The sequence below is a fragment of the Bombina bombina genome, chromosome 4 (assembly GCF_027579735.1).
Source record: "Bombina bombina isolate aBomBom1 chromosome 4, aBomBom1.pri, whole genome shotgun sequence".
Taxonomy (NCBI): Eukaryota; Metazoa; Chordata; class Amphibia; order Anura; family Bombinatoridae; genus Bombina; species Bombina bombina.
In genome coordinates, this window is record NC_069502.1 from 859,664,475 (window position 1) to 859,688,850 (window position 24,376).

Consider the following 24,376-nt stretch of genomic DNA (forward strand, 5'->3'; position numbering starts at 1 on the left):
CAAACAGCTTGTGCAATTATGGCACAAATGGTTGTAAATGCTTCTCTGGGATCCCCTTTCTTGAGAAATAGCAGACATATATGGCTTTGGCGTTGCTTTTTGGTAATTAGAAGGCTGCTAAATGCCGCTGCGAACCACACTTGTATTATGCCCATCAGTGAAGGGGTTAATTAGGTAGCTTGTAGGGAGCTTGTAGGGGTAATTTTAACTTAAGTGTAGTGTAGTAGACAACCCAAAGTATTGATCTAGGCCCATTTTGGTATATTTCATGCCACCATTTCACCGCCAAATGCGATCAAATAAAAAAAAAATCGCTAACTTTTTCACTAACTTTAGGTTTCTCACTGAAATAATTTACAATTAGCTTGTGCAATTATGGCACAGATTGTTGTAAATGCTTCTCTGGGATCCCATTTGTTCAGAAATAGCAGACAAATATGGCTTTTGCATTGTTTTTTGATAATTAGAAAGCAGCTAAATGTCGTTGCGCACCACACTTGTACTTGTACCCAGCAGCGAAGGGGTTAATTAGGTTGCTTGTAGGGTTAAATTTAGCTTTAGTGTAGAGATCAGTCTCCCACCTAACACATCCCACCCTCTGATTCCATCCCACAATTGTCACCACCATCTTAAGTACTGGCAGAAAGTCTGCCAGTACTAAAATAAAACCCCCTTTTTTTAAGCATTTCTTTTAAAATACATTTATAGTTTCTTCAGTCTAGGTTCCCCACCTAACACCCAACCTCAACGATCCCCCCAAACAGCTCTGTTAACCTCCCCCCTCTTCCTATGTGTGGCCATTTTAGGTACTGGCAGCTGCCTGCCAGTACCCAATTTCTTAACAAAAATTTCCTTTTTAAAATAATTTTTTAATGTAACCCCATGTTTCCGTAGGGTAGCTGCCCCCCCCCCTCAATTCCTCACCCCCCTCCTAGATCCACTGATCCCCTGATCCACTTTCTAAAGGAATATTTTGTCTCCTCCCTCTCCCATAGCAATAACAGTGATTGTGCGCGCACGCGCCCGTCCACCTTGCTGGAAATAGTCCAGTGATGGGCCGCCCACCCACCCACCTCCCTGCAGCTGCTCCCACCCACCAACGATCGGCACCATCACTGGCCGATGCAGAGAGAGGGCCACAGAGTGGCCCTCTCTTCATCGGTGTGCCAAAAAAGGTATTGCAGTGATGCCGCAATATCGAGGCATCATCGCAATACCTTGAAAGCAGCTGGAAACGATCAGAATCGCTTCCAGTTGCTTTAAACCCCTAACGACTAAAGACCAGTTTGTGTATGACGTACCCTGTACGACGTGTGTCGTTAAGGGGTTAAAGGGACACTGAACCCAATTTTTTTTCTTTTGTGATTCAGATAGAGCATGCAATTTTAAGAAACTTTGTAATTTACTCCTATTATTATTTTTTCTTCGTTCTCTTGCTATCTTTATTTGAAAAAAGTAATCAAAGCTTTTTTTTTTTTGTTTCAGACCTCTGGACAGAACTTTTTTTATTGGTGGATGAATTGATCCACCAATCAGCAAGAACAACCCAGATTGTTCACCAAAAATTGGCCGGCATCTAAACTTACATTCTTGCATTTCAAATAAAGATACCAAGAGAATGAAGAAAATTTGATAATAGGAGTAAATTACAAAGTTGCTTAAAATTGCATGCTCTATCTGAATCATGAAAGAAAAAAAAATTGGGTTCAGTGTCCCTTTAACCCCTTCATGTCTGGGGTGCAAGTGTTTAGCTTGGAGAAAAGTTATGGTATGGGATAAGGTGTTTGACTGGGAAGGGCTCAAAGGTATGCATGTGTGTATGTGTATCTCTCTATATAAATATATATATATATATATATATATATATATACACATACACACACACACATGCACATACTGTTTATGTGTCTAAATATTTGTATGTGTGTATACATACACATATATATATATATATATATATATATATATATATATATATATATATATATACATATACATATACAGGAAAAACGAATCCTCCCTCCTACTCCAGCCACCTGGGTGCAAATATAGCCAAATGTATACTTCCAATAAATAGTGCACTCTCAGGATTTTCTGAAAAAAGGTCAACTTTATTAGATGACATTTCAGGGAACTCAAGTCCCTTTCTTCAGATCAAAAAAAGGTGAACAAATGTGACAAACATGAACACATTATATACTGACAACTTTAGCACATACCTCCCACATCAACATGTCTTCACCTTTTTTTTGATCTGAAGAAAGGGACTTGAGTTCCCTGAAACGTCACCTAATAAAGTTGACCTTTTTTCACAAAATCCTGAGAGTGCACTATTTATTGATGGTATATATATAAATATATATAAATATATATATATATATATATATATACACACATAGAGAAGCACACTCACAGGAACGAACAACTGTCTCAATACTATTGATAGCCTGTTCTATGGCGATTTACCACCTGGGTGCAGCTTCTTTAAGCCCAGTAATGCTTTTTCACAGAGTAGAACTTTCCTGTAGTATATCAGTCTGATCCCGCCTATTATGGTCAGTCCAGCGCCGAAATACCAGGCAATTCCTCTCTGAACAAGGAACACAGCAACCCCAGACGATCGTTTCGGCCTTCATTGGGCCTCGTCAGTGAGGTGTAGCCATATTCCTCTAAGCACACTGAGCAAGTCCACGTCTGCTTTCCCCTTTTTTCCCATAGGGAGACTAAATACACACAGAGAGAAGCACACTCACAGGAACGAACAACTGGCTCAATACTATTGTTCTATGGCGATTTACCACCTGGGTGCAGCTTCTTTTAGCCCAGTAATGCTTTTCACAGAGAAGAACTTTCCTGTAGTATATCAGTCTGATCCCGCCATAGAACAGGCTAACAATGGTATTGAGCCAGTTGTTTGTTCCTGTGAGTGCACTTCTCTCTGTATGTATTTAGTCTCCCTATGGGAAAAAGGGGCAACCAGACGTGGACTCCTTGCTCAGTGTGCTTAGATGAATATGGCTACACCTCACTGACGAGGCCCAATGAAGGCCGAAACGATCGTCTGGGATTGCTGTGTTCCTTGTTAAGAGTGGAATTGCCTGGTATTTCGGCGCTGGACTGACCGTAATAGGCGGGATCAGACTGATATACTACAGGAAAGTTCTACTCTGTGAAAAGCATTACTGGGCTAAAAAGCTGCACCCAGGTGGTAAATCGCCATAGAACTGGCTAACAATGGTATTGAGCCAGTTGTTCGTTCCTGTGAGTGCACTTCTCTCTGTATGTATTTAGTCTCCCTATGGGAAAAAGGGGCAACCAGACGTGGACTCCTTGCTCAGTGTGCTTAGAGGAATATGGCTACACCTCACTGACGAGGCCAAATGAAGGCCGAAACGATCGTCTGGGGTTGCTGTGTTCCTTGTTCAGAGTGGAATTGCCTGGTATTTCGGCGCTGGACTGACCGTAATAGGCGGGATCAGACTGATATACTACAGGAAAGTTCTACTCTGTGAAAAGCATTACTGGGCTAAAAAGCTGCACCCAGGTGGTAAATCGCCATAGAACAGGCTAACAATGGTATTGAGCCAGTTCTTTGTTCCTGTGAGTGCACTTCTCTCTGTATGTATGTATATATATATATATATATATATATATATATATATAGATACACACGTGTCTATATATGTGTATTTATGTGAAAATATAAATGTGCAGATACATATATGCACACATATACATACACACAAATATATATATATATATATAACATAATTTATGTAAGAACTTACCTGATAAATTCATTTCTTTCATATTGGCAAGAGTCCATGAGCTAGTGACATATGGGATATACAATCCTACCAGGAGGGGCAAACTTTCCCAAACCTCAAAATGCCTATAAATACACCCCTCACCACACCCACAATTCAGTTTAACGAATAGCCAAGCAGTGGGGTGATAAAGAAAGGAGTAGAAAGCATCAACAAAGGAAATTTGGAAATAATTGTGCTTTATACAAAAAATCATAACCACCATAAAAAGGGGTGGGCCTCATGGACTCTTGCCAATATGAAAGAAATTAATTTATCAGGTAAGTTCTTACATAAATTATGTTTTCTTTCATGTAATTGGCAAGAGTCCATGAGCTAGTGACATATGGGATATCAATACCCAAGATGTGGAGTCTTCCACTCAAGAGTCACTAAAGAGGGAGGGAATAAAATAAAAACAGCCATATACCGCTGAAAAAATTAATCCACAACCCAAAAAAATAGTTTATTTTCATTTTTGAAAGAAAAAAACTTAAATCAGAAGCAGAAGAATCAAACTGAAACAGCTGCCTGAAGAACTTTTCTACCAAAAACTGCTTCAGAAGAAGAAAATACATATAAACGGTAGAATTTAGTAAATGTATGCAAAGAAGACCAAGTCACTGCTTTGCAAATCTGATCAACTGAAGCTTCATTCTTAAAAACCCACGAAGTGGAGACTGATCTAGAAGAATGAGTAATAAATCTCTGAGGCGGGGCTTGACCCGACTCCAAATAAGCTTAATGAAACAAAAAGCTTTAACATAATATTTCAAAGCTCTCACCATATCCAAAGAATGTAAGGATCTTTCCAAAGGATTCCTAGGATTAGGACACAAGGAAGAGACAACAATTTCTCTACTAATGTTGTTAGAATTCACAACCTGAGGTAAAAATTCAAATGAAGTCTGCAAAACCGCCTTATCCTGATGAAAAATCAGAAAGATTCACAAGAAAGAGCAGATAGCTCAGAAACTCTTCTAGCAGAAGAGATAGCCAAAAAGAACAACACTTTCCAAGAAAGTAGTTAAATGTCCAAAGAATGCATAGGCTCAACTGAAGAAGCCTGTAAAGCCTTCAGAACCAAATTAAGACTCCAAGGAGGAGAAATTGATTTAATGACAGGCTTAATATGAACTAAAGCCTGTACAAAACAGTGTATATCAGCAAGTATAGCAATCTTTCTGTGAAAAAAAACAAAAAAACAGAAAGAGCGGAGATTTGTCCTTCCAAGGAACTTGCAGACAAAACCTTATCCAAACCATCCTGAAGAAACAGAAAAATTCTAGGAATTCTAAAAGAATGCCAGGAGAATTTATGAGAAGAACACCATGAAATGTAAGTCTTCCAAACTCTCTAATAAATCTTCCTAGAGACTGATTTACGAGCTTGAAACATAGCATCAATCACTGAGTCAGAGAAACCTCTATGACTTAGTACTAAGCATTCAATTTCCATACCTTGAAATTTAATGATTTGAGATCCTGATGGAAAAAAAGGACCTTGAGATAGTAGGTCTGGCCGTAACGGAAGTGGCCAAGGCGGGCAACTGGACATCCGAACCAGTTCCGCATACCAAAACCTGTGGGGTCATGCTGGCGCTACCAGCAACACAAATGATTGTTCCATGATGATTTTTGGAAATCACTCTTGGAAGGAGAACTAGAGGCGGGAAGATATAAGCAGGATGAAAACATCAAGAAAGTATCAGCGCATCCACTGCTTCCGCCTGAACATCCCTGGACCTGGATAGGTATGTGGGAAGTTACTTGTTTAGATGAGAGGCCATGAGATCTATCTCTGGAAGGCCCCATATCTGAACAATCTGAGAAAAAACATCTGGATGGAGAGACCACTCCCCTGGATGTAAAGTTTGGCGGCTGAGATAATTCGCTTCCCAAATGTCTACACCTGGGATATGCACCGCAGAGATTAGACAGGAGCTGGATTCCGCCCAAACAAGTATTTGAGATACTTCTTCATAGCGTGGGGACTGTGAGTCCCACCCCAATAATTGACATATGCCACTGATGTGAAAATGTTCTAAAATATTTATTGGAAATTTCGCCTCTTGAAATTTCCAAACCCCATGTGCTGTCAGAGATCCTCAAACAGCTCCCCAACCTGAAAGACTTGCATCTGTTGTGATCACAGTCCAGGTTGGACGAACAAAAGAAGCCCCTTGAACTAAACGATGGTGATCTATCCACCATGTCAGAGAGTGTCGTACATTGGGATTTAAGGATATTAATTGTGATATCTTTGTATAATCCCTGCACCATTGATTCAGCATACAAAGCTGAAGAGGTCTCATGTGAAAACGAGCAAAGGGAATCGCGTCCGATGCTGCAGTCATGAGACCTAAAACTTCCATGCACATAGCCACTGAAGGGAATGACTGAGACAGAAGGTGCCGGCAGGCTGCAACCAATTTTAAACGTCTCTTGTCTGTTAGAGACAGAGTCATGGATACTGAATCTATCTGGAAGCCTAAAAAGGTGACCCTTGTCTGAGGAATCAAGAAACTTTTTGGTAAATTGATCCTCCAACCATGTTTCCGAAGAAAAACACTAGTTGAATAGTGTGAGATTCTGCAGTACGAAAAGACTGAGCTAGTACCAAGATAACGTCCAAATAAGGAAACACAGCAATACCCTGTTCTCTGAATACAGAGAGTAGGACACCCAGAACCCTTGAAAAGATTCTTGAAGCGGTTGCTAGGCCAAATGGAAGAGCAACAAATTGGTAATGCTTGTCTAGAAAAGAGAATCTCAGAAACTGATAATGTTCTGGATGAATCGGAATATGCATCCTGCAAGTCTATTGTGGACATATAATGTCCTCGCTGAACAAAAGGCAGAATAGTCCTTATAGTCACCAACTTGAAAGTTGGTACTCTTACATAACGATTCAAAATTTTCAGATCCAAAACTGGTCTGAATAAATTTTCCTTCTTTGGGACAATGAAATAGATTTGAATAAAACCCCAAACCTTGTTCCAGAAGAGGAACTGGCATGATTACCCCTGAAGACTCCAGGTCTGAAACATACTTCAGGAAAGCCTGAGCTTTTACTGGATCTACTGGGATACGTGAGAGAAAAAATCTTCTCACAGGAGGTCTTACTCTGAATCCTATTCGATAGCCTAGAGAGACAATGCTCTGAAACCATTGATTTTGAACAGAATTTATCCAAATATCCTTGAAAAACCTTAATCTGCCCCCTACCAGCTGAGCTGGAATGAGGACCGCACCTTCATGCAGACTTAGGGGCTGACTTTGGTTTCCTAAAAGGCTTGGATTTATTCCAATTTGAGGAAGGCTTCCAATTGGAGGCAGATTCCTTGGGGAGAGGATTGAGTTTTTGTTCCTTATTCTGACGAAAGGAAAGAAAACGGTTAGAAGCCTTAGATTTACCCTTAGGTTTTATATCCTGAGGCAGAAAAAACTCCCTTTCCCCCAGTAACAGTTGAAATAATAGAATCCAACTGAGAACCAAATAAATTATTACCTTGGAAAGAAAGAGATAGTAATCTAGATTTAGATGACATATCAGCATTCCAAGATTTAAGCCACAAAGCTCTTCTAGCTAATATAGCTAAAGACATGGATCTAACATCACAAATAAAATGATTAGCATGTTGCAGTACGTGAATAATGCTAGATATGTCAGAATACAATTCATGTTGCGCTAAATTCTCCAACTAGAAAGTTGATGCCACCGCAACATCAGCCAAAGAAATTGCAGGTCTGAGAAGGTGACCTGAATATAAATAGGCCTTCCTTAGATAAGATCCAAGCTTCTTATCTAAAGGATCCTTAAAGGAAGCACTATCTTCCATAGGAATAGTGGTACGTTTAGCAAGAGTAGGAATAGCCCCATCAACTTTGGGGATCTTTTCCCAAAACTCTATAGATTTTGCTGGCAAAGGATACAATTTTTAAACCTTGAAGAAGGAATGAAAAGAAGTACCTGTCTTATTCCATTCCTTAGAAATCATATCAGAAATAGCCTCAGGAATAGGAAAAACCCTGGAGAAACCACAGGAGGTTTAAAAACAGCATTAAAACGTTTATTAGACTGAACGTCAAGAGGACTGGTTACCTCAATATCCAAAGTAATTAACACTTCATTTAATAAAGAACGCATGTACTCAATTTTAAATAAATAAGTAGATTTGTCAGTGTCAATGTCTGAGGAGGATCTACTGAATAAGATAGATCCTTATCAGAAGAGGATAAATTATCATATTGTTGGTCATTTGAAATTTCATCAACTAAATGAGAAGTTTTAAAAAGACCTATTACATTTATTTGAAGGTGAAAAATGCAGACAAAGCCTTCAGAATAGAATCAGAAATAAATTCTTTAAAATTTACAGGTATATTATGCACATTAGAAGTTGAAGGAACTGCAACTGGCAATGTACTATTACTGATGGACACATTATCTGCATGTAAAAGTTTATCAAAACAACTATGACAAATGACATTCAGCGATATAATTTCTACAATTTTATAACTAATGACTTAGCTTTGGTAGAACCGATGTCAGGCAGTAATGTTCCAGCAGAAGCTTCTGAGGCAGGATCAAAGTAAGACATCTTGCAAAATGTAAGAGAAAAAACAACATATAAAGCAAAATTATCTATTTCCTTATATGACAGTTTCAGGAATGGGAAAAAATGCAAATAGCATAGCCCTCTGATATTGAAAAAATCAAAAGGCAAACATCAATGGGGTAATGAAATAATGAAAAAGTTTGGCGCCAAGTATGACGCACAACGTAACTAAACTTTTTGGCGCCAAAAAATAACCGGAAATGACACACTCGCGTCACTAATGACGCAACCGTGTGAAAGGTCTCGGCGTCAAGTATGACGCTGGAAATGACGAACTTACGTCATAGACGTACTCTTTCGCGCCAAAAAAATCTTTGCGCCAAAAATGACGCAATAAAGTTTAGCATTTGTCGCACCCGCGGGCCTAATACCGCCCGCAATTTGTAAGAAGTAGTCAATTGAAAAAAAGACTAAACCCCAGGTAAGAAATAAATTTCATTTAAAAGATGTTTATATTCCCCAAATATGAAACTGACAGTCTGCAGAAGGAAATACATGAACCTGACTCATGGCAAATATAAGTACAATACATATATTTAGAACTTTATATAAATGCATAAAGTGCCAAACCATAGCTGAGGTGTCTTAAGTAATAAAAAACATACTTACCAAAAGACACCCATCCACATATAGCAGATAGCCAAACCAGTACTGAAACAGTTATCAGTAGAGGTAATGGTAAATCGAGAGTATATCGTCGATCTGAAAAGGGAGGTAGGAGATGAATCTCTACGACCGATAACAGAGAACCCATGAAATAGACCCCCGTTAGGGAAATCATCGTATTCAATAAGTGATACTCCCTTCACGTCCCTCTGACATTCGCTGTACTCTGAGAGGAATCGGGCTTCAACAATGCTGAGAAGCGCATATCAACATAGAAATCTTAGCACAAACTTACTTCACCACCTCCATAGGAGGCAAAGTTTGTAAAACTGAATTGTGGGTGTGGTGAGGGGTGTATTTATAGGCATTTTGAGGTTTGGGAAACTTTGCCCCTCCTGGTAGGATTGTATATCCCATATGTCACTAGCTCATGGACTCTTGCCAATTACATGAAAGAAATATATATATACACAGACACACACATCCCACAACCACTATAAAACTCACATCTTTGAATACTCACAGAGTACCAAGATAATTAAGGACATTTGATAGTAGAAGTAAATTGCAAAGTTGTTTAAATGTGTATGTTCTATCTAAATCATTATATTTTATGGAGTGTTTGTGTCCCTTTATTTGGTCTTGCTCTAATAACTTCTCCTTTAACATTAACGGGGCAGTCTACATCAGAATTTTCATTGTTTTAAAAGATAGATAATCCCTTTATTACCCATTCCCCAGTTTTGCATAACTAACACAGTTATAATAATATACTTTTAACCTCTGTGATTATCTTGTATCTAAGTCTCTGCAAACTGCCCCTTTATTTCAGTTCTTTTGACAGACTTGCAGTTTAGCCAATAAGTGCCTGCTCCCAGATAACTTCACGTGCACGAGCACAGTGTTATCTATATGAAATACATAAACCCTCTAGTGGTGAAAAACTGTTAAAATGCATTCTAAAAAGAGGTGGCCTTCAAGGTCTAAGAAATTAGCATATGAACCTCCTAGGTTAAGCTTTCAACTAAGGATACCAAGAGAACAAAGCAAAATTGGTGATAAAAGTAAATTGGAAAATTGTTTAAATTTACATGCTCTATCTGAATCATGAACGTTTATTTTGGCCTAGACTGTCCCTTTAACAGAGGTTCTGAATTTATTTTGACATTGTGATTTATCCAAAGCCAATAAGTAATTTACCTGAGCCAGCCTACACAAAACCTTGCCATTTAGACCTGACTATAGAATTCAAAGTCGGGCAGCACTAGGCCACCATATTCTTTCCCCAGAATTAATCTTTTCAAAGCAATTCTAGAATTTTTCCCTTTCCATATAAAATATGATAGTGATGAATAAAAATTGTGAAGATCTTTTTTATTAAGAATTATAAGGATATTCTGGAATTATATATAATATTTTAGGGAAGGAGATAATTTTAAATAAAGCAATCCTTTTTGAAATGTTTAATGGCAAATTGTGCCAATGAAGCAGATCTTCTTTGACCTTCGAAAGTATTTTGTAATATTCAAAGCGTACCAAGTACTTGGGTCTCGTGAGATCTTAATACCCAAGTATGTAAATGAATGCATGGAAACTTTGAATGGTATGTCTACAGTAGATAGCTGATGTTCCTTAAAGGGACAGTATACTATAAAATTGTTTTTCCCTTAATGTGTTTCCAATTACTTTTTTTACCAGCTGCAGAGTATAAAATATATGAGATGTGCTTTTTAAGGCTTATTTGTGTATATGAATTAGCTGATTTTGTGTTTTGAAGCCTCAACCTAATAAAATGGGTTGAACTTGTAGGTATTATCAGATCTCATTACTTTATCACATTGTGCAAATATACCTGCTTCTTTATCTTATATCTGTCCATATACCAATCACCAATACTTGGAGAGAACAATGGAAAATTAACATTTTATTACATTATCTCTTCTATAACCCACTGGGAGTGGAATTTCTTCTGCTTGCTGTGTTTACACAGCTTGGCCTCAAGGCCAAAAACTTTAAGGATAGGTGTGGCTAAATAGTTTAGCACAGGCTAAATAAACTATTTCAAATGCCAATGTAAGAACAATGGAAATACTTATAAACAATTTAATACACTCCAGCAGAGAAAGTGCATCATTGGGAACAAATAAAGGGGGAGAACATTTTTGAGTAAACTGTCCCTTTAAGCCAAAAAAATTCAGATTTGAATGTTTACTTTATAACCAGAGAAGGAACTAAACAGTTCTACCTCATGTAGAAGATGCAGAATATTCTGTGAGAGGTTAGAAATATACATTAAAAGATCGTCGGCATATAGAGCAATTTTAACTTCTTTTTTTGCCAATTTTGATACCCTCAACTCTCTGACGAATTGCTATGGCTAAAGATTCTATGGCTATAATAAATAGGAGAGGTGAGAACGGACATCCTTGTCTAGTCCCTTGCTTGAGACTTATATTCTCAGTTAGCTGGCCATTAATTAATAAAGCTGTTTTAGAATTATTATAAAAATTATTTACTAAATGAAAAAAAAGCACTTGTAGACCAAATTTCTGCAAAGAGGAAAATATATGACCATGTTGCACCGAGTCGAAAGCCTTCTCTGCATCCAGTGACACTACAGCCATGTCATTGTAGATTTTAAAAGAAGTAGTAGACATAGTTTATTTTGAAAGACAATAATCTATTATGAGAAACAATTCTCTGATCTTAGCAGAAGCGTTCCTGCCTTTAAGGAAACCAACCTGATCTGAGTGAATTATTTGGTTTAAAGGCGTCTGCAATCTCCTAGGAAAAATAGTAGTCAAAATTTTAAAATCAGAATTTAATAGAGCTATTGGTCTGTAGGAACCCATTTCCACAGGATTTTTACCTTTCTTAAGATCAAAGTAGTCCAGGATACAGAGAAGGCGTCCAAACAGCGTGCTCTGTTTATAAAATAATAATTAAACAAATTTTTAAGATAAAGAGTAATATTAGGTTTCAACAATTTATAAAATTCATTGGGAAGTAGGTCTGGTCCTGGAGTTTTGTGTAAAGCTATGGAATTTATAGTGTCCATGATTTCTTTATCAGTAATAGGGGCATTAATCAGGGGTAAAAGATGTTGTGGACATCTTGGCACCGAAATACTATCCCAAAATTCTACTTTATGATCTAGATTCGGCTTTTTATAGGAGTACAAATCTGAATAATATGAGGTAAAAAAAGACAGGATCTGTTTAGAGTCTTTATAAGTCTTATTGTTTACTTGTATCACTTCAATCCCTTGAGAACTCAGAGTTTTTAGTGATCCTGGCCAAGAGTTTGCCCGACTTTTTGCCATATCTTTAATAATTAGCCTGCCTTTGTAGTTCTATCGACGTTGTGGAATGAAGAAGATATATATTACATTTTTTTTATGTTACTATCATAACAAGATATCTCTTACTAATAGAAAATGTTTTCTTGCATTGTAAATCATCATCCTACAATATGGTATTTTCCTTGTTTTGGTTAAAATATAAAACCCCCTACAATTTGTACACTGAAAAGAAATTATACTGATCTCAGGTTAAATGAGAATGAACATGGTGTATATTCTTCTGTTTTTCTGTGCGCCTTGCATGGCGTCTAATCGATGTACTTATCCTTTTGCCTTCTTTTTCTTTTCTTTTTTGTGTGTTGTACACATTGTCGGTACTAATAAAAGATTAAAAAAAAAAAAAGGCTTATGGTCAGTTTCTGCCGTGATCTTGTCACGACCATAGAGGCAGTGATGAAAGCGCTGGCAGGCAAACACAATACTCAGACATTCCTTTTCGATTTGTGCATAGTTTTGCTCAGTAAGGGTCAGTGCTCTTGAAGCAAAAGCGATAGGCTGGTCAGCTTGCAATAGGCAACACCCTAGTCCACTTTTGTTTGCGTCACTTTTGAATAGTTACAGGTTTTGTAACATCATAGTACTTCAGGACAGGTGTATCTGTGACCAAACGTTTGATGTCCTGCACCGCATTATCATGCTAAGGAAGCCAATGCCAAACTGCATCCTTGTCCAGAAGCCTTCTCAACGGCTCACAAACCTCTGAGAGGTGTGGTAGGAATTTTGATAGGTAGGTAAAAAATCCTATGAAGCGCTGCAGGGATTTCAAATTCGCCGGCTGCGGCATATCCAGTATAGCTCTGATTTTTTTTGGGTCAGCCTTCAAACCCTCAAAGGGTAGTATGTGTCCATGGAAGCGGACCGCTTTGACCTTGAATTGCAGTTTTTTCATGCCAAGTCTTAGTTTCACCTGCCTACAATTCATCAGTTCCAATATTTTGCCATCATGATCTTGCTCTGCTTCCCTATCTGTATGCCCACAGACAACCACAAGGATGACATCAGCTATTGGTTTGATACCACTGAGTCCAGCCAATAGTTCATGTTGTTTACGTTGATACACCTCTGGTGCAACTGATACTCCAAAAGGCAACTTGAGCCATCTTTTTCTGCCCCATGGAGTCCAGAAGGTTGTCATGTAGCTACTTGCATTATCCAACTTACATTGTAAAAATGCATCTCGGGCATCAACAAGCGTGAACAGACGTGCCTTAGGCAGCTTGTACAAAACATCCTCGGGAATTGGCATGATGTATTAAGATCACCACAGTGCCTGATTCAAGAATTTGGGATCTATGAATATTCTTAGCTCATCAGGCTTCTTTACAATCACCATGTTACTTATCCAATCAGTTGGTTCAATCACTGTTGCTAAATGTCCATCAGCCTCATACTGCTCGAGCTGCGCCTTAACTGCCTGTTTTATGGCCACTGGCACATTGCGTGGTGCACATTGTACTGGAGGGACACTTATGTCATGGTCGAAATGAACTTCCCCTGGTACAGATTCTACTGGCCCAGTAAAAACATCACTAAATTCTTTTAATAGCAAATGTTTTGTCAAGGGCCCTTTGAATTGATTGTCCATCACGTTGAGCTCTGCGGGAATAGAGAAATGCATCAGCCCTAGATGCTCGCAGGTTAAGCCGGATAACAGTGGCTTTTGACAGGCTTCCACAATTTCGAACTCTAGCTTGTGTATCCTTCCACGTATGACACATTCTGTCCTGAAGAGTCCTAGAGATTTCATAAGCTCACCTGAGTATAACTTTAGTCTGGTGTCACTTGGCAGTAGACGTACTTCTGGTGCTAACATCATTTTGTCTCTCAAGAGAAATGCATCAGCCCTAGATGCTCGCAGGTTGAGCCGGATAACAGTGGCTTTTGGCAGGCTTCCACAATTTCGAACTCTAGCTTGTGTGTCCTTCCACGTATGACACATTCTGTCCTGAAGAGTCCTAGAGATTTCATAAGCTCACCTGAGTATAACTTTAGTCTGGTGTCACTTGGCAGTAGACGTACTTCTGGTGCTAACATCATTTTGTCTCTCAAGCACATTACATCACATGTTGCTCCTGAATCGAGCTGGCAGGATTGGGGCATATTATTTAAATTTAAAGTTACAAACCATTTCTTTCTTCTGGCTTGCACAGTGCCGATCAATTCACTACTGTATATCACTTCAGCGGTGTGTGGCTCTTCCTCATATGCAGATGTGTTCTCCATGGTGTGTAACTTTCCTAGTGATGGCTGTCTTTTACTTGACAAACAAACGCTAGCAAAGTGATTTGTTCTTCCACAAAACCTACAAGACTTCCCATAAGCTGGACATTGCTCATTAATTCTTTGATGCACAGTCCCACAATATTTGCATGTTGTAGGGTTTGCAGCATTTGTGCTAAACAGGCGGCGTTGTTGCTGCGGTTTGCTTATGTGTTGTCACTGCATTGCAATGTTTATGCGGTCGGTCTGCTTTCTGTCCTGTTCCATAACTTTCAAACGTCTGTCAGTGAGCTCCGCTGTACGGCACGTTTCAATGGCTATGTTTAAAGTTAAGTCATGTTCTCTTAGTAGACGCCTGCGCGTGCTCTCACTAGCTACACCGAGAACAATTTTGTCCCATATTAATTCATCCCTTAGAGTACCATATTCACAAGTTGCTGCCTTTTCTCTCAAGCATGTAACAAAGTTATCAAGAGATTCTCCCTCTTCTTGTTTGCAGCATCCAAACACATACCTTTCATAAATGACATTTTTAGCAGGTTTAAATAAGCTTCCAGTGCATCTAAAATAGCTGTAACATTCTCTTGCTGCTCTACTGTGAGGGTCAGATTGTGCTTATACACATGCCTGCATTCACTGCCCATGACTCTTCTCAGAGTTGCTGCCTGCACTGCTGCAGAATTCTCATTCAACCCTGTAGCCAGGGAACAATCTTCAAATTCAGGTCTTAAAGTTTTCCAATTGCTGCTGCAATCCCCACTGATTCTCATTCCCTCTGGGGGAGGTATGCAATTCATGGCAGTCATATTGTCTTTAAGTCTCTAAGCTCTCAAATATCAGAAAATCCACACAAAAACAGAATTTATGTTTACCTGATAAATTACTTTCTCCAACGGTGTGTCCGGTCCACGGCGTCATCCTTACTTGTGGGATATTCTCCTCCCCAACAGGAAATGGCAAAGAGCCCAGCAAAGCTGGTCACATGATCCCTCCTAGGCTCCGCCTACCCCAGTCATTCGACCGACGTTAAGGAGGAATATTTGCATAGGAGAAACCATATGTTACCGTGGTGACTGTAGTTAAAGAAAATAAATTATCAGACCTGATTAAAAAAACCAGGGCGGGCCGTGGACCGGACACACCGTTGGAGAAAGTAATTTATCAGGTAAACATAAATTCTGTTTTCTCCAACATAGGTGTGTCCGGTCCACGGCGTCATCCTTACTTGTGGGAACCAATACCAAAGCTTTAGGACACGGATGAAGGGAGGGAGCAAATCAGGTCACCTAAATGGAAGGCACCACGGCTTGCAAAACCTTTCTCCCAAAAATAGCCTCAGAAGAAGCAAAAGTATCAAATTTGAAAAATTTAGAAAAAGTGTGCAGTGAAGACCAAGTCACTGCCTTACATATCTGATCAACAGAAGCCTCGTTCTTGAAGGCCCATGTGGAAGCCACAGCCCTAGTGGAGTGAGCTGTGATTCTTTCAGGAGGCTGCCGTCCGGCAGTCTCATAAGCCAATCGGATAATGCTTTTAATCCAGAAGGAGAGAGAGGTAGAAGTTGCTTTTTGACCTCTCCGTTTACCAGAATAAACAACAAACAAAGACAAAGTTTGTCTGAAATCCTTAGTAGCTGCTAAGTAAAATTTGAGAGCACGAACTACATCCAAGTTGTGCAACAAACGTTCCTTCTTTGAAACTGGATTAGGACACAAAGAAGGCACAACTATCTCCTGGTTAATGTTTTTGTTAGAAACAACTTTTGGAAGAAAACCAGGTTTAGTACGCAAAACCACCTTATCTGCATGGAACACCAGATAAGGAGAAGAACACTGCAGAGCAGATAATTCTGAAACTCTTCTAGCAGAAGAAATTGCAACCAAAAACAAAACTTTCCAAGATAATAACTTAATATCAACGGAATGTAAGGGTTCAAACGGAACCCCCTAAAGAACTGAAAGAACTAGGTTGAGACTCCAAGGAGGAGTCAAAATTTTGTAAACAGGCTTGATTCTAACCAGAGCCTGAACAAAGGCTAGAACATCTGGCACAGCTGCCAGCTTTTTGTGAAGTAACACAGACAAGGCAGAAATCTGTCCCATCAAGGAACTTGCAGATAATCCTTTTTCCCAATTAGGAATCTTAACCTTGTCCCAAGGGAATCCTGCAGATTCACACCAACAGATATACCAAATTATGTGGTAATTTTTCTGGCTACAGGCTTTCAGGCCTGAACAAGAGTATTAATAACAGAATCTGAGAACCCTCGCTTTGATAAGATCAAGCGTTCAATCTCCAAGCAGTCAGCTGGAGTGGGTCGAACGGACCTAGAACAAGAAGGTCTCGTCTCAAAGGTAGCTTCCATGGTGGAGCCGATGACATATTCACCAGATCTGCATACCAAGTCCTGCGTGGCCACGCAGGAGCTATCAAAATCACCGACGCCCTCTCCTGATTGATCCTGGCTACCAGCCTGGAGATGAGAGGAAACGGCGGGAACACATAAGCTAGTTTGAAGGTCCAAGGTGCTACTAGTGCATCCACTAGAGCCGCCTTGGGATCCCTGGATCTGTACCCGTAGTAAGGAACTCTGAAGTTCTGACGAGAGGCCATCAGATCCATGTCTGGAATGCCCCACGGTTGAGTGACTTGGGCAAAGATTTCCGGATGGAGTTCCCACTCCCCCGGATGCAATGTCTGACGACTCAGAAAATCCGCTTCCCAATTTTCCAGTCCTGGGATGTGGATAGCAGACAGGTGGCAGGAGTGAGACTCCGCCCATAGAATGATTTTGGTCACTTCTTCCATCGCTAGGGAACTCCTTGTTCCCCCCTGATGGTTGATGTATGAACTTGGCCCTCGCTAGCTGAGGCCAAGCTTTGAGAGCATTGAATATCGCTCTCAGTTCCAGAATATTTATCGGTAGAAGAGATTCTACCCGAGACCAAAGACCCTGAGCTTTCAGGGATCCCCAGACCGCGCCCCAGCCCATCAGACTGGCGTCGGTCGTGACAATGACCCACTCTGGTCTGCGGAAGGTCATCCCTTGTGACAGGTTGTCCAGGGACAGCCACCAACGGAATGAGTCTCTGGTCCTCTGATTTACTTGTATCTTCGGAGACAAGTCTGAATAGTCCCCATTCCACTGACTGAGCATGAACAGTTGTAATGGTCTTAGATGAATGCGCACAAAAGGAACTATGTCCATTGCCGCTACCATCAAACCTATCACTTCCATGCACTGCGCTATGGAAGGAAGAGGAACGGAATGAAGTATCCGACAAGAGTCTAGAAGTTTAAAAAACTACAGTTAAACACTAAAAAACTCTAAGCCATCTCCGTGGAGATGTTGCCTGTACAACGGCAAAGAGAATGACTGGGGTAGGCGGAGCCTAGGAGGGATCATGTGACCAGCTTTGCTGGGCTCTTTGCCATTTCCTGTTGGGGAGGAGAATATCCCACAAGTAAGGATGACGCCGTGGACCGGACACACCTATGTTGGAGAAAAAACGTTTTAGGCTGTAACTCACAAAGCTGTGCTGTATCCAAAAGTTGATGTTCTCCAAACAAGAGGCTCAGTCCGGATTCTAGTTACTTCTGAAACCATGTTTCATGTATAGAAATAAACACACTACAAGCTGTTAGTGAGGAATCATGTTGAACTATAGAACTACATTCAGGTCAGAGGTAGGAACAGGAAACAGGAAGTATAAGGCAATGCAATGTTACCAGAAACACAGTTTCTTTGCATAATAACTCCATACCAACCTGTTTCCTCCATTTGTTCTTCTGCAGAGAGTCATTGCTCAGATCAAATAGGAGTCAGCATCAGTAATATTAATTGCTCTAGCCTGGTCCCAAAGGACACGATATGCGGATCTAGTACAGATGTCAACAAAGCCTCCATGGGGTCTTCCTCTGAGACAAACCTGTTATCACAAAGTCCTCTTTTCCATCAGGATCTCAAATCTCTATGTTTGAAGGGGTGGAGGTTGAACACCTAGTTTTGAGACAGAGGATTTTAAGACTATATTTTATGTGGTGCTTCTCTAAGGGATTTTCTTGGTGTTCCTTTTGGGGCCTGAGAATTCTTCAGTTCATACAAGATGGCTTTGAAAAGGGTTTATCCTCTAGTTCCCTAAAAGGTCAAATTTCAGCTTTATCTGTTCTTTTTCATAGGAAGTTGGCTAAACTTCCTGATGTTCAGACCTTTGTCCAGGCGTTAGTTAGAATTAGGCTTGTAAGACCTTTTTCTCCTTCCTGGAATTTGAACCTAGTTCTTTCAGTTCTTCAGGGTCCTCCCTTTGAACCAATGCATTCCAGAGACATAGGCTGTTTTCTTGAAAGGGGCTTTTCTTATTAGCTATCTCTTCTGATAAAAGAGTTTCTGAGTTGTCCGCGTTATCCTCCATTTTTGATTGTTCACAAGGATAAGACTGCATTGCAAACTAAATATGATTTTCTTCCAAAGGTGTTTTTGACTGATAACATCAATCAAGAAATTGTTGTTCCTGTCAGGGTGCCAGGAATCAGACTGAGACGAGAAGTGCAAAAATAATTACACCTTTATTAATAGTAAAAAATAATTAAAAGTCCACAAGACAAATAACAAGCCAGGAATCAAAACCAGAGCTGGTCGTCAGACGAGCCGAGACAGGAGCCAAAGCAAATAGTTAGACGAGCCGAGTCAGTAGCCAAAGCGAGTAGTCAGACGAGCCAGAATCAGGAACAAGGATAACAGCAGAGTTAGGAACAAGCCAGGGATCAGGAACCAGGAGGGACGTCAGACAGCCAGGTAATGCACAGGAGCTCTCACAAACAGGTCTGAGACAACGCAAGGGCAAAGCATACTGAAATAATAAGTGATGACATCACAATTCTGAGACTGCATCCTGTCTCACACTGATGATGTACACCAGTCTGGTCATAAAAGGAAGTGCAGGAAATGAGCAGCATCACACAGTATGCACCAGAGTCAGCAAGAGAGGTGAGTGAAATGGCTGCCAGCAGCACATGGCAAACAGAGCAGGGAAAAAACCCTGACAGTTCCTTTTCTTTGTCCAGACACTGCTAACTCTAAGGAAAGATCGTTACATAATCCGGACGTAGTTAGAGCTTTGAAATTCTATTTCCAAGCAACTAAAGAAGTTAGAAAAACTTCTAGATTGTTTGTACATTACTCTGGGAATCGTAAAGGACAGAAAGCTACTAAGGCAGCTTTGGCATCTTGGCTTAAACAAGTGATTCACAAGACTTACTTGGTGGCAGATAAGTCACCTCCTAAACTTATTACAGCTGACTCTACCAGAGCAGTGGCAACATAATGGGCCAAGAAGAATGATGCATCTTTGTTGCAGCTTTGCAAAACTGCCACATTGTCCTCCTTACATACTTTTTCCAACTGTTATCGTTTTGATGTCTTTGCAAGCAGTTTTTGGATGGAAAACCCTTTAGGCCAATGTGTAGGCTAAATAGGAACTGCCAGAGAAAGTATTTTCCCATCCTGTCCATAACATAGACAATCGGCTTAGGTATTAATCACATATGTTACTGAACTGTGGATCATCATTTTAGGAAAGAAAACAAAATGTATGCTTACCTGAGAAATTATTTTCTTTCAGAATGAGGATGATGGTCCACAGGCCCTGCATGCTTCATGGGTGACAATTCCAATGACACCTCCATAGACCCTGCTTTACCTTTCCTATCTTTCTTTCCTATTTTCTACTTGACTATACGTAAAACTAAAGAGATATGGGAGGTTTTAAAGGGTTTAAAGCTCTTGTATGGGTTCTTGACCTCCTCCTAGTGGCAGAAAATATAGCCCATATGTTATGGAGGAATGTGGACATCATCATTCCAAAAGAAAATAATTAGGTGAGCAAAAAAGAAAATGTATGCTTACCTGATAAATTTGTTTCTTTTTAGACACGATGAGTCCACAGATTTCATCCTTACTTGTGGGATTACGCCTCCTGGTTAACAGGAGGAGACAAAGAGCACCACATCAGAGCTGTATATATAGCGCCTCCCTTCCCTCGCACTCCAGTCATTCGACCGAAGTTAGGAAGAGAAAGGAAAAGCCAAGGTGCAGAGGTGCCTGAAGTGTACAAAAAATAACAACCTGTCTCATAGAACAGGGTGGGCCGTGGACTCATTGTGTCTAAAAAGAAACAAATTTATAAGGTAAGCATACATTTTCTTTTCTTTTTAAAGACACGATGAGTCCATGGATTTCATCCTTACTTGTGGGATACAATACCAAAGCTAGAGTACACGGATGAAAAGGGAGGGACAAGACAGGCAACCTAAACAGAAGGCACCACTGCTTAAAGAACCTTTCTCCCAAAAACAGCCTCAGCCGAGACAAAAGTATCGAATTTGAAAAACATAGAAAAAGTGTGAAAAAGTGACCAAGTTGCAGCCTTGCAAATCAGTTCTACAGAAGCTTCATTTTTGAATGCCAATGAGGAAGCGACAGCCCTAGTGGAGTGAGCCGTAACTCTTTCAGGAGGCTGCTGTCCAGCAGTCTCTTATGCAAAACGGATGATACGCAGCCGCCAAAAAGAAAGAGAAGTAGTTGTAGCTTTCTGACCCTCATGTTTCCCAGAGAAAACGACAAATAAAAAGGATGATTGACAAAAGTCCTTAGTCGCTTGTAAATAAAATTTCAAAGCACGGACCATGTCCAAATTGTGTAAAAGACGTTCCTTTTGAGAAGAAGGATTAGAACACAGAGAAGGAACAACAGTCTTTTGATTAATGTTCCTGCTTGAGACAACCGTAGGAAGGAACCCTAGGTTAATATGTGAAACTACCTTATCCGAATGAAAAATAAGGTAAGGAGAATTATATTGTAATGCCGATAGCTCAGACACTCTTCGAGCAGAAGAAATGGCAACAAGAAAGAAAACTTTCCAATATAACAACTTAATATCTATGGAATGCATAGGTTCAAACGGAACCCCTTGAAGAACTTTAAGAACTAAATTCAAACTCCATGGAGGAGCAATTGGTTTAAACACAGGCCTGATTCTAATCAAAGCCTGACAAAAAGATTGAATATCAGGTACCTCTGCCAACAAAATAGATAGGGCAGAGATCTGACCCTTTAGGGAACTTGCTGACAAACCCTTCTCCAATCCTTCTTGGAGAAAAGACAAAATCCTGGGAATCCTAACTCTACTCCATGAGTACCCCTTGGATTCACACCAATAAAGATATTTGCGCCATATCTTATGGTAAATCTTTTTAGTTACAGGTTTACGTGCCTGAATAAAGGTCTCTACGATCGAATCAGAGAAACCCCGCTTGGATAAGATTAAGCGTTCAATCTCCGAGCAGTCAGCTGCAGAGAAACTAGATTCGGCTGAAGGAAGGGTCCCTGAATGAGAAGGTCCTTCCTCAATGGAAGTTTTCAAGGTGGCAGCATAACATGTCCACCAGATCGACATACCAAATTCTGCGAGGCCACGCAGGAGCGATGAGAATCACTGATGCCTTCTCCTGTTTGATTCGAGCAATAACCCGGGGGAAAAGAGCAAACGGGGGGAATAGATATGCTAGGCTGAAGGACCAAGGAACTGCCAAGGCATCTATCAGCTCGGCCTGGGGGTCCCTGAACCTGGACCCGTATCTTGAAAGCTTGGCATTCTGATGAGATGCCATGAGAACCAACTTCGGCCGACCCCATTTGAGAATCAGGTTGGAGAATATTTCCGGATGGAGTTCCCACTCTCCTGGATGAAAAGTCTGCCTGCTCAGAAAATCCGCCTCCCAGTTATCCACCCCTGGGATGTGGATCGCCGACAGATGACAAGAATGAGCCTCCGCCCACTGGATTATCTTGGCTACTTCGGTCATCGCTAAGGAACTCCTTGTTCTTCCCTGATGATTGATGTAAGCCACCGTCGTTATGTGGTCCGACTGGAATCTGATGAATTGGGCCAAAGCCAACTGAGGCCAGGCCCGAAGAGCACTGAAGATCGCCCTCAGCTCTAGGATGTTGATGGGAAGGAGAGACTCTGCCTGAGTCCATACTCCCTGAGCCTTTAAAAAAACTCAGACTGCTCCCCATCCCAAAAGGTTGGTGTTCGCTGTTACAATCACCCATGAAGGTCTGCGAAAGCATGTCCCCTGGGATAGATGATCCAGGGACAACCAGCATTGAAGAGAGTCCCTCGTCTCCTGTTCTAGGTTATTCGAGGAGACAATCCGTATAATCTCCATTCCACTGCCTGAGCATGCTTAACTGCAAAAGGCCTGAGGTGAAACTGAGCAAACGGTATGATGTCCATTGCCGCCACAATCAATCCGATTACCTCCATGCACTGAGCCACTGACGGCTGAGGAGTGGACTGAAGGGTTCGACATGTATTCCGAATCTTTGACTTTCTGACCTTTGTCAGAAAAATTCTCAGGGATATAGAGTCGATTAGAGTTCCCAAGAAGGGTACCCTTGTGTTCGGAATTAAAGAATTATTTTCCAGATTTATCTCCCACCCGTGAGTTCTCAGGGAGGATAGCACAATGTCGGTATGGGACCTTGTTTACTGACAAGATGATGCCTGGATTAGGATATCGTCCAGATAAGGCGCCACCGCAATGCCCCGCAGTCTTAGAACCGCCAGCAGAGACCCCAGAACCTTTGTGAAAATTCTAGGTGCCGTGGCCAGACCGAAAGGAAGAGCCACGAACTGAAAGTGTATGTCCAGAAAGGCAAACCTCAGGAACATCTGATGATCTCTGTGGATAGGAACATGAAGAAATGCATCCTTTCTGACGTCATAATTGACCCTCCTGGATCAAAGGAAGAATGGTGCGAATAGTCTCCATCTTGCTTTGGAACTATGAGAAACTTGTTTAGACTCTTAAGGTCTAATATAGGTCTGAAGGTTCCCTCCTTTTTTAGAAACCACAAACAGATTTGAATAAAAAAAAACCTGCTCCTGTACTGGAACGGGAACAATTACTCCCAGGGAGGAGAGGTCTCTTACACAATGCAAGAACGCCTCTCCTATTAACTGAACTGCAGATAATCCTGAAAAACAGAAACCTGCCTCTGGGAGAAAAACTCCTTGAACACAGATTTGTGGCCCTGGGACACTATTTTCTATTGACCAGGGATCCTGAACGTCTTGAACCCAAGTCTGAGGGAAGACGGAATATTGCCCTCGTACAAGATCCGGTCCCCGATCGGGGGCATGTTCTCCACACTGTGTCCTGATGCAACAGCAGACTATTTTCCGCTTTTTTATTTTTTATTAATTCTTTAAATTCCAAAAGAATTATTTACGTCAAGCCAGAGCCCAACAAGGTATTTCCCTTGCAAGAAAGCACTAAAAGCTTAGGCTTAAAGCCTACATCTGTAGAACAAGGCTCCAACCATAAGACTCGGTGAGATGGAACAGAGAACCCTGAAAACCTATGATCCCTGTTTGAAAATTAAAGGGAAAAATTTGAAATAAAGGAATTAGCCAACTCAAAGGCTTTTATCCTATCCTGGGTCTTTATCCAGGGAAGACTCTGATTTAGTAGCATCAGAAAACGCATCAGACCATATGCCGTCGCAGAGCCTCCTTCTTAAAGGCCCAGGTGGAAGCCACAGCTCTAGTGGAATGAGCTGTAATTCTTTCAGGAGGCTGCTGTCCAGCAGTCTCATAGGCTAAACGTATTATGCTACGAAGCCAAAAAGAGAGAGAGGTGGCCGAAGCCTTTTGACCTCTCCTCTGACCAGAATAAACGACAAACAGAGAAGAAGTTT

General features: G+C 40.7%; 1 protein-coding gene across 2 annotated transcripts in view; it reads right to left on the minus strand.

The window, feature by feature from the left end:
* LOC128657316 (zinc finger protein OZF-like) overlaps nt 1-24,376 on the minus strand; it is a 115,583-nt gene that overhangs the window by 5,131 nt on the left and 86,076 nt on the right. Inside the window, exon 8 of one of the 2 annotated variants that reach the window (XM_053711613.1) lies at nt 11,902-11,956. The exons of the other annotated variant lie outside the window; for it this stretch is intronic. Within the exon in view, the coding sequence (XP_053567588.1) occupies nt 11,913-11,956 (44 nt within the window). The 3' untranslated portion in view covers nt 11,902-11,912. The remainder of the gene's footprint in view (nt 1-11,901; nt 11,957-24,376) is intronic. 2 annotated transcript variants of the gene reach the window in all.